The 14,840-nt window shown below is 43.9% G+C and overlaps 1 protein-coding gene and 1 pseudogene across 1 annotated transcript in view; both read left to right on the forward strand.

The window, feature by feature from the left end:
• Window positions 1-14,840, forward strand: part of LOC111957403 (small G protein signaling modulator 1) — an 84,849-nt gene that overhangs the window by 23,181 nt on the left and 46,828 nt on the right. Inside the window, exon 3 of the mRNA XM_023978203.2 lies at window positions 11,837-11,912. Within this exon, the coding sequence (XP_023833971.1) occupies window positions 11,837-11,912 (76 nt within the window). The remainder of the gene's footprint in view (window positions 1-11,836; window positions 11,913-14,840) is intronic.
• On the forward strand, window positions 7,390-8,146 carry LOC139023603 (toll-like receptor 13; annotated as a pseudogene).

Consider the following 14,840-nt stretch of genomic DNA (forward strand, 5'->3'; position numbering starts at 1 on the left):
GATATATCATGAAATTGGGGAGAAAAAAGGGAATAAATATAATTGAGATGGTTTGGGATGAGTTGGACCGCAGAGTGAAGGAAAAGCAGCGAACAAGCTTAGCATGTATGAGAACTCCTTCAAGACTGTTGGAAAAGCTTCCAGGTTGTCATTGTAAATAAGAATTTGTTCTTAACTGACTTGCCTAGTTAAATAAAGGTTAAATCAAATAAAAATTCCAGGGGAAGCTGGTTGAGAGAATGCCAAGAGTCTGCAAAGCTGTCGTCAAGGCAAAGGGTGGCTACTTTGACAAATCTCAAATATATTTTGATTTGCTTAAGACTTTTTGATTACTACATGATTCCATATGTGTTCTTTCATAGTGTTGATGCCTTCACTATTATTCTACAATGTAGAAAATAGTAAAAATAAAGAAAAACCCTTGAATGAGTAGGTGTGTCCAAACTTTTGACTGGTACTGTATATATAAAAAAATATATATAGAATTTATATATTTACAAAAAAATTATGGGGGATTGGAAATGATGCAGACAATTGCATTGATGGAAGCCACAGTCTATCTGCAATATTAAAGCTGATCTACCCCTTGTTCACCCATGGCTGTGTGGCCACATATGCCTCCAAGTCAATCATCAAGTTTGCAGACGAAACAACAGTAGTAGGCCTGATTACCAACAATGACAAGACAGCCTACAGGAAGGATGTGAAGGTCCTGGTGGAGTGGTGCCAAGAAAATAACTTCTCCCTTAATGTCAACAAAAACGAAGGAACTGATCATGGACTTCAGGAGACATCAGAGGGAGCACGCCCCCATCCACATTGACGATAGAGAAGGTGAAAAGCTTCATGTTCCTCGGCGTACACAGCGCCTCTTCAACCTCAGGAGGCTGAAGAAATTTGGCCTGGTTTCTAAGACCCTCACAGATGCACCATTGAGAACATCCTGTCGGGCTTTCCAGAGGGTGGTCACCAGGGGCACACTGCCTGCCCTCCAAGACACCTATAGCACCTATGTCACAAGAAGGCCAAAAAGATAATCAAGGAAATCAACCCCCTGAGCCATGGCCTTGATTGGAGTCCACCTGTGGTAAATTCAATTGATTTGGACATGAATTGGAGCAAAAACCAAGCCATGAGGTCGAAGGAAATGTCAGTAGAGCTCCGAGACAGGATTGTGTCGAGGCAGAGATCTGGGGAAGGGTACCAAAACATTTCTGCAGCATTGAAGGTCCCCAAGAACATAGTGTCCTTCATCATTCTTAAATGGAAGAAGTTTGGAACGACCAAGGCTCTTCCTGGAGCTGATCGCCCGGCCAAACTGAGCAATCGGGGGAGAAGGGCCTTGGTCAGGGAGGTGACCAAGAACCCGATGGTCACTCTGACAAAGTTCCAGAGTTCCTCTGTGGAGATGGGAGAACCTTACAGAGGGACAACCATCTCTGCAGCACTACACCAGTCAGGCTTTTATGGTAGAGTGGCCAGACGGAAGCCACTCCTCAGTAAAAGGCACATGACAGCCCGCTTGGAGTTTGCCAAAATGTGCCTAAAGGACTCTCAGACATTGAGAAATGAGATTCTCTGGTCTGATGAAAGAAAGATTGAACTCTTTGGCCTGAATGTTAAGTGTCACGTCTGTAGGAAACCAGGCACCGCTCATCACCTGGCCAGTACCATCCCTACGGTGAAGCATGGTGGTGGCAGCATCATGCTGTGGGGATATTTTTCAGTGGCAGGGAGTTGTCCAACCTGACAGAGCTTGAGAGGATCTGCAGAGAATAATGGGAGAAACTCTCCAAATGAAGGGCTGCCAATCTCATAGTGCCATACCCAAGAAGACTCGAGTCTGTAATCGCTGCCAAAGGTGATTCAAGAAAGTACTGAGTAAAGGGTCTGAATACTTATGTAAATGTTATTTCTATTGTAATACATTTGCACATATCTAAAAACTTGTTTTTGCTTTGTCATTATGGGGTATTGTGTGTAGATACGTTTAAAAGTGAAGGGGTCTGAATTTGTTGATGATTCAACCCTATGCGCGTCAGCAACCACAGCTAGTGAAATCTCTGCAACCCTAAACAATGAGTTGTAGACAGTTTTAGAATGGGTGGCCATTAATAAACTGGTCCTGAAGATCAGTTTACTAAGACCATTGTATTTGGTACAAATCATTACCTTAGTTCTAGACCTCAGTTGAATCTGGTAATGAATGGTGTGGCTGTTGAGCAAGTTAAGGAGACTAAATTACTTGGTGTTACCTTAGATTGTAAATGTCATTGTAAAAATATATTGATTCAATGGTTGCAAAGATGGTGAGAGGTCTGTCTGTCATAAAGAAATGCTCTGCTTTTTTGACACCACACTCCACAAAGCAAGTCCTGCAGGCTCAAGTTTGATTTTATCTTGATTATTGTCCAGTCATATGGTCAAGTGTTTGCTCTTCATTGTAATCAGAGGGCTAATATCAATACTATGCATGCCAGTCTGTCTTTGCTAAGAGTTGAAGAGAGACTGAGTGCATCACTTCTTTTTATAAGAAACATTAATGTGTTGGAAATTCCAAATGGTTTGCGTAGTCAATGTACACACAGCACTGACACACACGCTTGGGGTATTTTCACAGTCCCCAAGTCCAGAACAAGCATTTTGCGACACTCGCAATAACATCTGCTAAATATGTGTATGCGACCAATAAAATTTGATTTGAACATATTCAAAGAAAACATACAGTATTATCCAGAGCCATGACTGCATGGAACTCCCTTCCATCTCATATAGCGCAAGTGAACAGCAAACCTGGGTTCACAAAACAAAGAAGGCAACACCTCACGGTACAACGCCTCTCTCCCATGTAAACCTACTTTTTGTGTGTATGTACCATTGGAAAATAATTTTGGTTCCAACCAATCATTTCATTCTGCACAGAACCATACTTTTTTTTGTTCTGTTTCATTTTTAAACTTTGAATTCAAGTTTGTTACAGTAATCTCATTAAATTACTTCACCAATTAGTGCGGATAGAGCAGGCAAACTAGTTGTTTACATGCATGATGGACAGACAAGTGTAGCCTATGGCGCAAGATGTGACTGAAATGTTGCATGTGGGGAGAGAGCGAGAGAGGGTTGAGGAGGAGGCTTGAAGAGCTGGGCATCTTGTTATGACATGCATTATCTGAATTAGGTCCACATAATTATACCTAGAGGATTGGCTTCTATGAAGGCACTTTGAATGTCCTTTTGAGCTAGCTAGCTAACAAGCTTGAGCTAGGTAGCTAACAAGCTTGTGTGTGCAGAGCGGTACCAGAATTAAAAACACGTTTTACCTTTTAGTAGTTAATAAATCTAACGTGAAACATGATAAGTAGGCCTATAGTATCCTTAACTGTGCCTGACCACCTTGATTCGGTGTTATGTAGCAAAATTTGAAATTGTGTTTTTGACATTGGATAAAAGCAGACACAGAGATACAAAATGGTATATCATACACTGCATTTGAAGAACAATGGGAAAGTAATTCTGCTTTGAAAGTTGATAAACTTGTAATCCCTCTTTTGAGAAAATGGCCCTTGAATGTTTTGGTACACCTACTGGAGAGAGCTTTGTCTACACCTATTCAGCATTGTTCACACCCTCCTAAGCCTTAGCCCCACCCATCTCTTTAAGGATTCACATGTGAGGTCATGTGCTAAACAGTGAGTAGTGTAGTAAAGCTTAAGACTAAAAGTTGGAGACTACAATAAGAAAAAATTCCAGGTGAACAGAAAGTTTCCAGATAACAAATATTTTATAAATATTAGATGACGCTTACCCAGACACACTTGTCTAAATTGATGGGTCATGTGAAAGAAATGCTATAACCCCAGCCACATCTTGCTAAGTGGATAGGTCTCTACAGAAGGTGTAAACGGTACAGGCAAATGGTTACTTGCATAGTAGCTATATCAAAAATAGATGGTGTCAATATGAAGAAAATAAGAAAAAGTGTCAATGCCAGTAGAGAAAGAACAAAATAATATACAGTATGTACAAGAACAATAACGATATCATTGATACTGGTGATAGATGCGTACAATCGTGTAAAGTGGCTGAGCAGCAGGATAACAAATAAATAGTAGCCCCAATGTATGGCGTGTGTGTTAGGAGAGTGAATAGAGGCACTGCAGATAGTGCTGATGACTGGGAACTCGCCCCCCAGTGATGAACTGGTCCGTTGAAACCACGCATGAACAAGGGAATCTATATTCGGAGAGCCTGTTTCTGTCCTGCCCTTGACTTTGGTGCAGTGCATGTGATGTCCATAGCCTCTTCATCGCAAAACTCCCTGATCTTCTCAAAAAGATACGTTTGTCTAGCTGTGTCCAGTCCAAGTGGTGATTGTACAGGCAGACCATCTATGGGAGGAATGATGTCAGTGTTGCGCAGGAGCTGAAACCTGGTCCCGACTGAGTCCGAACGCTCCTCGGCAACAACAACACCAGGCTCCAGAGCATCGAAGCTGTAAAACAGGAAATAAGAAAACAAATTGAGAAGAAATTACAACCTTGCAAAACATCATTTCACCTCTCAAGTTTAGATAAGAAGAATAACCTTATACAATGCAATGAAAATGACATTCTCATGAAGTGTTGGTACTGCTTGATCTGTGGCAGCGGCCTGAAGTACGGAGTCAGGTGTTGTTGCCAGCCATAGCTTTTCACTAGCACCGTACCATCCTCTAGTCCAAACAGCTATGGGATGTTGACCCCTGTCGCAGTGCTGTCCTTCACAACACCAGCAATCTCGAGACCACAAACTTGTTATTTTTTTGACCAATGCAGTTATCACAATTCAGGTCCACACGTGTTTCCCCAATTCCGTAGTTGGTGAATATATGGTGCAAATACAGAAATAATGTGAGATCAATAAAATTAGTGCCAATCATGTTGGAGGTAAATTAAATAATCAAAACGTGTTGTTTATGCTTTACATACCAAGTGTTCTACTGATGCTGAAAGACAAATTCTAGATACAAATATTTTAACATAGCATTTTAGCATAGTGGCAGGTTGCCTAGTTGTTAGAGCATTGGGTCAGTAACCAAAATGTTGCTGGATCGAATCCCCGAGCTGACAAGGTAAAAATCTGTCGTTAGCTGGTTAGTTAGCTAACATTAGTCTATAACTAGCAATGCAAATGGCTTTCTGAGATATTACTTCACAGATCATACATGTAATGTTAGCTTAAGTGCCAGCCACCTAATGTTAGCTAGCTAGAAGCTTGAACTTGCATTGAAAACAACATTCTGACAAAATTAGAAATGTATAATTTTTGAATCTGTAGATATACTCTTACCCGTTACATGAATGAACGCTTCACGGCAGACTATAATCCCTTTCATTATATAAGACGTCCTGTGTAGTTTCTGTTTGTTTTGTACAGCTTGCTTGGCCCGTTTTGTCAAGTCACTCTGGTTCACACTGACCATGTGCAATGCCACAAAAATCGTCATCCTGAAAGTAGTCCATCACAACTTTTTCCCACTGACCTTTGTCGATAGCGCCTGATAAATTCATAGCAGCAATATTATTGAGAGCAGTAGCAACACATTTGCAGGTTTCAATGGCTAACGTTATATCTTTTGCAAAAATGTAAAAAAAATACTGTTTTTGCTTTGTCAGTATGGAGTATTGTGTGTAGATGGATAAGGGGGAACGCAATTTAATCTCTTTTGGAATAAAGCTGTAACGTAACAAAATGTGGAAAAAGGCAAGGGTTCTGAATACTTTCCGAATGCACTGTCTGCAAATAGGTCCCGTGTTTGTGTTTTACACCTCCAGCAGAATAGTTACATTTGTGTGCATGATATTCAGTTTCACTGGCATATAGTATGTTCCATGGATGGTCTTAAACTGCAGTCATTTATGTCTGGGATTATATAAACATGACTGGGCATTTTATCATATCTGTATCCATTCATCATCATCAATAGCGTCTCCCTGGTCTTCCTCACATTTTTGTTTTACTTGTGTGTCATCAGGAAAAGCCTCTATCAACCCTTGATACAGTTTGGAAATCAACTTTAGAGGTTTGTCAGACTGCCTTAAAATAGTTTCAATCTTTGAAGCTTCTTGCTTGTCCAGTGTTTGTCGCAGAGAAAATAGTGTTGTATTTGCTAAAATTCCCCTCAGCTCCATCACAGACTGGTCTTCCCTGGCTGCCTGACCCTGATGACACCCCTGTCACCATCTGATCCTGCTCAGATGAGGCATGTCAAAGAATTACATTGGTGTACACGTTATATTATCCATGAATATAATCAATTACCATCATGAAATTACCATCATTCCCAGATCCCAGACTGTAGTCTATCCATCAACTCAAGATGGAACTTTGTATCCATTCACTGATTATAATATACTGCAAAATGTACCTGAGCTCTGTAGAGTGGTCTTTCCTGGCTGTCTGACCCTGCAGGGACACCTGTCACCATCTCATCCTGCTAAGACGTGATGAGCATAGTGTTGCGTACTGACTGTGCACCATGACAGTGACACCTGTAGAGCTGTTTATACCGTGTCAGTGTGAAAAGTAGGGAATTAGCTAGGGAATCTGACAGATTGATAACGTTACATTGCTATACTGACTAATAAAAACGCAGAAAAAACGTCAGAATGTCGGTCTTCAATCATTTGGCTGCTGGTTTCATCGTTTGATTCAGGTCTAGTGTGATTGAGTCAAAAATAATAGCTAAAGTCAGTGAGCTAGCTAGCTAGCTAACTTTAGCTAACTTTTGACTAGCTCTGCTAACTAATGGTACAATGATATATCATCAAATTTACTTCCGTTGAAATGGGACAAAACAACGGCTACAAAACATTTCCATACACACGACAGCTGTTAGATACTGCTACCTGACATATTGCTAGAGGCTAGCTAGAGCTGAACTCGCTGTGGTAGCTAATAGCTAGCTAACTAGCTGCTAGTCTTTCATTCACTTCAGTTGAGGGGGGATGAAACATTAACTAACGTAACATGTCAGTTACTTTAGTAGCTCAGCACTGGGAGTAAATATTTATTTTTCTGTCAAACAGCAGTTACCTTGCTAGCTACATCAGTCAACTAAAGAGTAGCCAGTTTCAGCCTGCTTGCTTTTACAACTCTGAGAAAAAGTGCAACACAGACAGCAGCTGCTTCTGTTCATCTCTCCTATGCTGGTCCTATACGCCAGCCTTTCAGAAGCATTGACTTCATACAGCATGTCCGTATGCTCTGCGGTGTCTGTGCGGTCCTATATTCAGCAGGCTGAAACCGGAAAAAAGCCAACCTGACCTCCCTGAGGCGTCCGCATGGTCCTATAGCATACGTTTTGTAGCCACGTTTTGTATCACAGCGCAATTAGAAAACTATTTCAGAATGTGGGGAGGTCATGTCACCCCCGTGCCCAGTGAAAGTTGTGCCCCGGTGAAAACAGACAACCAATGGCAAGTTGTTGATGCCTATGATTATGCCTGTATCATCCCAGTTGACCGAAGAGGTACCAAACTGTTGGACYTTGACACCCACTACTGTTCAATAGACATAGGCTTCTACTACTTAATCTCCACCACTTATCTGCGTTTCCTCATCCTGATGGGGTCCTTTACCTACTATCTCCTGAGATGGAAGGTGGTCTATGCCTACTACCTCTTCCTGGCTTATCTCCACGATACAAAGAGGAGGAAGACACATGAGCCTCATTGAGGTCAGTACGATGCCATTGTCTCCTACAATGCCCACGATGAGCCTTGGGTCCTGAGGGAGCTTCTGCCAAAGCTGGAGAGAGAGCAGCGCTGGAGGTTGTCTGCACCACCGGTACTTCGAGCCAGGCAAACCCATCATAGACAACATCACAGAAGCCATCTCCGGGAGCCGCAAGACCATCGGCGTGATCAGTCGTCCCTACCTGGAGAGTGAGCTCCATGAGCAGAAGCATGTGCTGATCCTGGTGTTTCTAGATTAGTTCCCGTCCTACCATCGCATGATGAGGCTGGTGAAAAGACTCACCTACTTGAGCTGGCCCAGAGCTGGGGAGCACACTGGGGTCTTCTGGGAGAAAGTCCGGGTGGCTTTGGAGACCAGGGACTGCCCTGCTGAGGGGAAACCCATCCTCTCCGGGGTGGAGAGGGCATGATAGTGACATTCTAAATGTAAAGCAACTTGACCTGAAGCTGGACCAAAAAATATATATAATAAGTTAAATGAAAGTCTAAATGTATAAACTGCAATATTATTGCCAACAGAGGGATATTAACTAATGTGTATATGTACTATAATCAGAAACTGAGTTGGGCAAATATTATGCAATTTCGTGATGAGGTGTACAGATAATTAATTTGACCTATATTGTCAGAGCAAAATAATCCTGCAGCAACAGGATTTTAACGTTTAGTCCATAATGTTGCTTTATCGGTGGTTAAACTATTAGCTTGCCAATGTAACTGTTATGAAAGTTGTATTGTCAATTTGTTTTTGGTATTTAAACACCACTTTAAAACGTGTACATGACACTGCAACAAAATTCCCCCATGCGGACAATAAAGTCAGTAAAGTCAAAGTAGGCTACATGAAAAGTGCAATACTGTTTATATAACCGTGTTGGTAATGATTGGGGGGGGAAATTATACAGTTACATATCAGGATATTATTTTTGACGCTATATATTGTATCGTTTTGACAATATCGCAATATTATTTCTGCTATAGTTGGCTGTACCTGCAACAAAACTCCAGTATTTTTCCTTCATAGTTTGTTCTCCATATTCTTTGTTTTCAGCACTTATTTCCATGACTGATCAAAGCTCATTTTCACATGGCTCCCTTGTCCCTCTGCAGCAGACATGGTAAACAATATATTTGGACCATGGAACCGCAATAAAATCTCAATATTGTATCGCAATACATATACAATTGTGAGAATCGCACGTGTTAATGCGTGAGTGTGGGTTTTCAGGGAATTTATGTAAATCGCTAAGCTCATCTGCATTTCCTGCGGTGCAGGAAAATTCTCACCAACGAAAGAGTGATTGTATTCAGATCCTACATCTGTAGAATATGATGTTTTCACTTCCCTAATTTTCTCTTCACCTCCCTACCCTAATTTTTCTGTTTTGTCTCATTTTGTTAATTATGAGAACTCTAGAGATCGGCAGCCTAGTGGTTAGAGTGTTGGGCCTGTAACCAAAATGTTGCTGGATCGAATCCCCGAGCTGATAAGGTAAAAATCTGTCTTTAGCTGGTGTTAGCTTTTTAGTTAGCTAACATTAGGCTATAACTAGCAATGCAAATGGCTTTCTGAGATAATATTACTTCACAGATCATACATGTAACGTTAGCTAATGTGCCAGCCACCTAATGTTAGCTAGCTAGCTAACAGTAAGCTTTAACTTGTATTCTGCCCCTGAGCAAGGCAGTTAACCCACTGTTCAACGGGCGCCGAAGACGTGGATGTCAATTAAGGCAACCCCCCGCACCTCTCTGATCAAAACAAATCAAAGTTGATTTGTCACGTGCTCCGAATACAACAGATGTAGACCTTACAGTGAAATGCTTACTTACAGGCTCTAGCCAACAGTGCAAAAAAAGGTATTAGGTGAACAATAGGTAAGTAAAGAAAATAAAAACAACAGTAAAAAAGACAGTGAAAAATAACAGTAGCGAGGCTATATACAGTAGCGAGGCTATATACAGTAGCGAGGCTATAACAGTAGCGAGGCTATATGCAGGCACCGGTTAGTCGGGCTGATTTGAGGTAGTATGTACATGTATGGTTAAAGTGACTATGCATATATGATAAACAGAGAGTAGCAGTAGCGTAAAAGAGGGGTTGAAGGGTGGCGGGTGGCGGGACACAATGCAGATAGTTCAGTTAGCCAATGTGCGGGGGCACTGGTTGGTCGGGCCAATTGAGGTAGTATGTACATGAATGTATAGTTAAAGTGACTATGCATATATGATAAACAAAGAGTAGCAGCAGCGTAAAATGAGGGGTTGGGGGGGCACACCATGCAAATAGTCCAGGTAGCCATTTGATTACCTTTTCAGGAGTCTTATGGCTTGGGGGTAGAAAATGTTGAGAAGCCTTTTTGTCCTAGACTTGGCACCTCGGTACCGCTTGCCATGCGGTAGTAGAGAGAACAGTCTATGACTGGGGTGACTGGGGTCTTTGACAATTTTTAGGGCATTCATCTGACACCGCCTGGTGTAGAGGTCCTGGATGGCAGGCAGCTTAGCCCCAGTGATGTAATTGGCCGTACGCACTACCCTCTGTAGTGCCTTGTGGTCGGAGGCCGAGCAATTGCCGTACCAGGCGGTGATGCAACCAGTCAGGATGCTCTCGATGTTGCAGCTGTAGAACGTTTTGAGGATCTGAGGACCCATGCCAAATCTTTTTAGTTTCCCGAGGGGAATAGGCTTTGTCGTGCCCTCTTCACGACTGTCTTGGTGTCAAATGCGGAAGACACATTTCAGTTGAATGCATTCAGTTGTACAACTGACTAGGTATCCCCTTTCCCTGACTAGTTATCTATATGACACAGTGCATTTGCACTGAGCAGGGCTCGAACTCTCAACCTTCTGCACCACATCACACACCATTCACAGCCAACCGTCTTAGCCAACAGATCAAGGAAGTGGAACTCCGGGAATGTGGTGCCACCAATGTACTCCAGCCATCATGTTATGGGAACGTTTTACTTCCACAAACTGAAATGGCTGTGTGTTTGTTTGTGACCCGACTTAACGCCAAAAGACTCCCCACTGATCTAAGCCTAGGAATTAGCAAGTTACCGTGCAGGTCTCAGGCAAGGCTACTCTGTTACACTCATGACAGACAATAATACTTCCACATCTGTTTAACCATACTATATTAACAATCAGAGATACACAATCAAGTCATTTCTGCTTCTGCTTCAATGGAACATTGAACTTTTAATCCGCCCTCCGTAGTGATATTCAATGCTCCTCTGTCTGCACAGCTGTGCGTGTGTGTCTGTGTCTTTGTGTTCTCTAGGCAGGCACCACCTCTCGTTGTGCAGGGTAATATCTCCTCAGAGGAAAGACTCATTACAACAGGAAATGAGTGCTATCTGGGCTTCTCTATATGCAGGCTGATTTCCCAGATGTAGAGCAGTGGCAGTGCTAGGAGATGTCCCCGTATTCACCAGGGTCAGAGTAATCAGTCATCTTGGGTGTAGGTCTGATGTTGTCCCTGTGAGCACAGCCTGTGTCCAGGTCAGCAAGGGGGAAACCACGGTTTCGATAAAACCAAACCCTTCAAATGAGTCGTACTCTGACCCCCTCCTCCCGCTTTTTTTCCCCCGAAGCTGTGTCTGCACGAGTGAGGTTTCTGCTATATCTGACGTCACTGACTCAATTGCAGGTGTCGTATGGTGCCAGCCTCGATGATACATGAAATGCCGGCGACACTGTGCTCTCACGCTCTCTTTCTCCATTCACATCTAAAGAGATTTGATTATAAAGCCAGGCTGTGAGGTGGGCCCCAGAGGTGTGGGTATAGTAGCTAGTATAGTAGCCACCAAGTAGCCCACTCACCTAACCACCCAACCTCAACCCTCTTCAGCCCTATCCATCTGAGATCAGCTTGATGCGAGCTGGGTGACTCATTCATCTAACTTGGCGTGTACTCTTGGCACGCACTCATCTCATTCTCTCTCACTCTCTCCTTTCCTCCTTCCCTCCACCCCTCCTATCTCTTACCAATGTTGAAAAAATGCTGTAGAAATGTACTGGTAAATCCTTTCCTCGTTTCCGTAGACTAGTGGTTTCATCGAGAATGTCTGAATGTCTCCCTCTGTCATTCACAGGTGAAGCAGATCATGGAGGAGGCTGTCACCAGGAAGTTTGTACATGAAGACAGCAGCCACATTGTCTCGTTTTGTGGTGAGATTCGACTATTGGGACTATTAGTTGTTCATTAATCACCTAAAAATATAATCTTTGGTCATTGTGCCAATCAGAAGGAACAGGTCTCCTGTCAGACATGAGTCAGTCAGCTCCCATAGGCCAGGTGTTTTTTCAGATGTACACTGAGTGGACAAAACATTAACACCTGCACTTTCCATTACATAGACCGACCAGGTGAAACCAGGTGAAAGCTATGATCCCTTATTGATGTCACTTGTTAAATCCACTTCAATCAGTGTAGATGAAGGGGAGGAGACAGATTAAAGAAGGATTTTTAAGCCTTGAGACAATTGAGACATGAATTGTGTATGTTTACCATTCAGAGGGTGAATGGACAAGACAAAATATTTAGGTGCCTTTGAATGGGGTATGGTAGTAGGTGCAAGGCGCACCGGTTTGTGTCAAGAACTGCAACGCTGCTGGGTTTTTCACGCTCAACAGTTTCCCGTGTGTATCAAGAATGGTCCACCACTCAAAGGACATCCAGCCAACTTGACACAACTGTAGGAAGCATTGGAGTCAACACGGGCCAGCATCCCTGTGGAACGCTTTCAACACCTTGTAGAGTCCATGCCCTGACGAATTGAGGCTGTTTTGAGGGCAAAAAAGGGGGGGGGGGGTGCAACTCAATTTTAGGAAGGTGTTCCTAATGTTTTATACACTCAGTGTATATTTGGTATAAGAATAATATTGGTTTCACATTTTCTGGTACCTTTAAAATATGTCTATAAAACCTGCCATCGCAAAGAGAATCTGTCAGAATCATGTCATTGCAACCATTGCTGGGAAGCCTCTTATGTAACACAGCCAGGGAACAAGGTCGTCAAGCCCTGTGAAGAGTTTAGGTGATTTAACACTTTTGTAGAAAAAGGCTTGTTGTAAGCATAAGGATAGGTGATAATGACAATCTGTTGCACTGCATTGGGGTGTGAAAGAATCATCTCACAGTCACTCAGAGATTCTGCACAGACTCTGACCTGGGGGAGGTTGGGTGACGTGTTAGTCATCAAGCCTCACTGACATCCAACCGAGGTCCTCAGGCTATTTTATCAACTGATAAAAGTGGCAAAGGAAGATACCAAATCTGCATATCACGTCAACCTGTGGGTGGAACGTTTGAGCGGCTGCTAGCTGATAACTGTGAGATCCATCTCTAAGGATCTCCCTTCCCACAACAACAGTAGAGTAGCTTGCCTTTTAACATTTACATTTTTACATTTACATTTAAGTCATTTAGCAGACGCTCTTATCCAGAGCGACTTACAAATTGGTGCATTCACCTTATGATATCCAGTGGAACAACCACTTTACAATAGTGCATCTAACTCTTTTAAGGGGGGGGGGGCGGGGTTAAGAAGAGTTACTTTTCCTATCCTAGGTATTCCTTAAAGAAGTGGGTTTAGGTGTCTCCGGAAGGTGGTGATTGACTCCGCTGACCTGACGTCGTGAGGGAGTTTGTTCCACCATTGGGGTGCCAGAGCACAACAGTTTTGACTGGTCTGAGCGGGAACTGTACTTCCTCAGAGGTAGGGAGGCGAGCAGGCCAGAGGTGGATGAACGCAGTGCCCTTGTTTGGGTGTAGGGCCTGATCAGAGCCTGAAGGTACGGAGGTGCCGTTCCCCTCACAGCTCCGTAGGCAAGCACCATGGTCTTGTAGCGGATGCGAGCTTCAACTGGAAGCCAGTGGAGAGAGCGGAGGAGCGGGGTGACGTGAGAGAACTTGGGAAGGTTGAACACCAGACGGGCTGCGGCGTTCTGGATGAATTGTAGGGGTTTAATGGCACAGGCAGGGAGCCCAGCCAACAGCGAGGTTGCAGTAATCCAGACGGGAGATGACAAGTGCCTGGATAAGGACCTGCGCCGCTTCCTGTGTGAGGCAGGGTCGTACTCTGCGAATGTTGTAGAGCATGAGACCTACAGGAACGGGTCACCGCCTGATGTTAGTTGAGAACGACAGGGTGTGGTCCAGGATCAGCCAAGGTTCTTAGCACTCTGGGAGGAGGACACAATGGAGTTGTCAACCGTGATGGCGAGATCATGGAACGGGCAGTCCTTCCCCGGGAGGAGAGCAGCTCCTCTTGCCGAGGTTCAGCTTGAGTGGTGGATCCGTCATCCACACTGATATGTCTGCCAGACATGCAGAGATGCGATTCGCCACCTGGTTATCAGAAGGGGGAAAGGAGAAGATGAATTGTGTGTCGTCTGCATAGCAAATGAGGGACCATGTGAGGATATGACAGAGCCAAGTGACTTGGTGTATAGCGAGAATAGGAGAGGGCCTAGAACAGAGCCCTGGGGGACACCATGGTGAGAGCACGTGTGCGGGGGACAGATTCTCGCCACGCCACCTGTAGGAGGACCTGTCAGGTAGGACGCAATCCAAGCGTGGGCCGCGCCGGAGATGCCAACTCGGAGAGGTGGGAGAGGAGGATCTGATGGTTACAGTATCAAAGGCAGCCGATAGTCTAGAAGGATGAGAGCAGAGGAGAGAGAGTTAGCTTTAGCAGGTGCGGAGCGCCTCCGTGACACAGAGAAGAGCAGTCTCAGTTGAATGACTAGTCTTGAAACCTGACTGATTTGGATCAAGAAGGTCATTCTGAAGAAAGGTAGCAGGAGAGCTGGCCAAGGACGGCACGTTCAAGAGTTTTGGAGAGAAAAGAAAGAAGGGATACTGGTCTGTAGTTTGTTGACATCGGAGGGATCGAGTGTAGGTTTTTCAGAAGGGGTGCAACTCTCGCTCTCTTGAAGACGGAAGGGACGTAGCCAGCGGTCAAGGATGAGTTGATGAGCGAGGTGAGGTAAGGGAGAAGGTCTCCGGAAATGGTCTGGAGAAGAGAGGAGGGGATAGGTCAAGCGGGCAGGTGTTGGCGGCCGGCCGTCACAAGACGCGAGATTTCATCTGGA

Source organism: Salvelinus sp. IW2-2015, linkage group LG33, assembly GCF_002910315.2.
Source record: "Salvelinus sp. IW2-2015 linkage group LG33, ASM291031v2, whole genome shotgun sequence".
NCBI lineage: Eukaryota > Metazoa > Chordata > Actinopteri > Salmoniformes > Salmonidae > Salvelinus > Salvelinus sp. IW2-2015.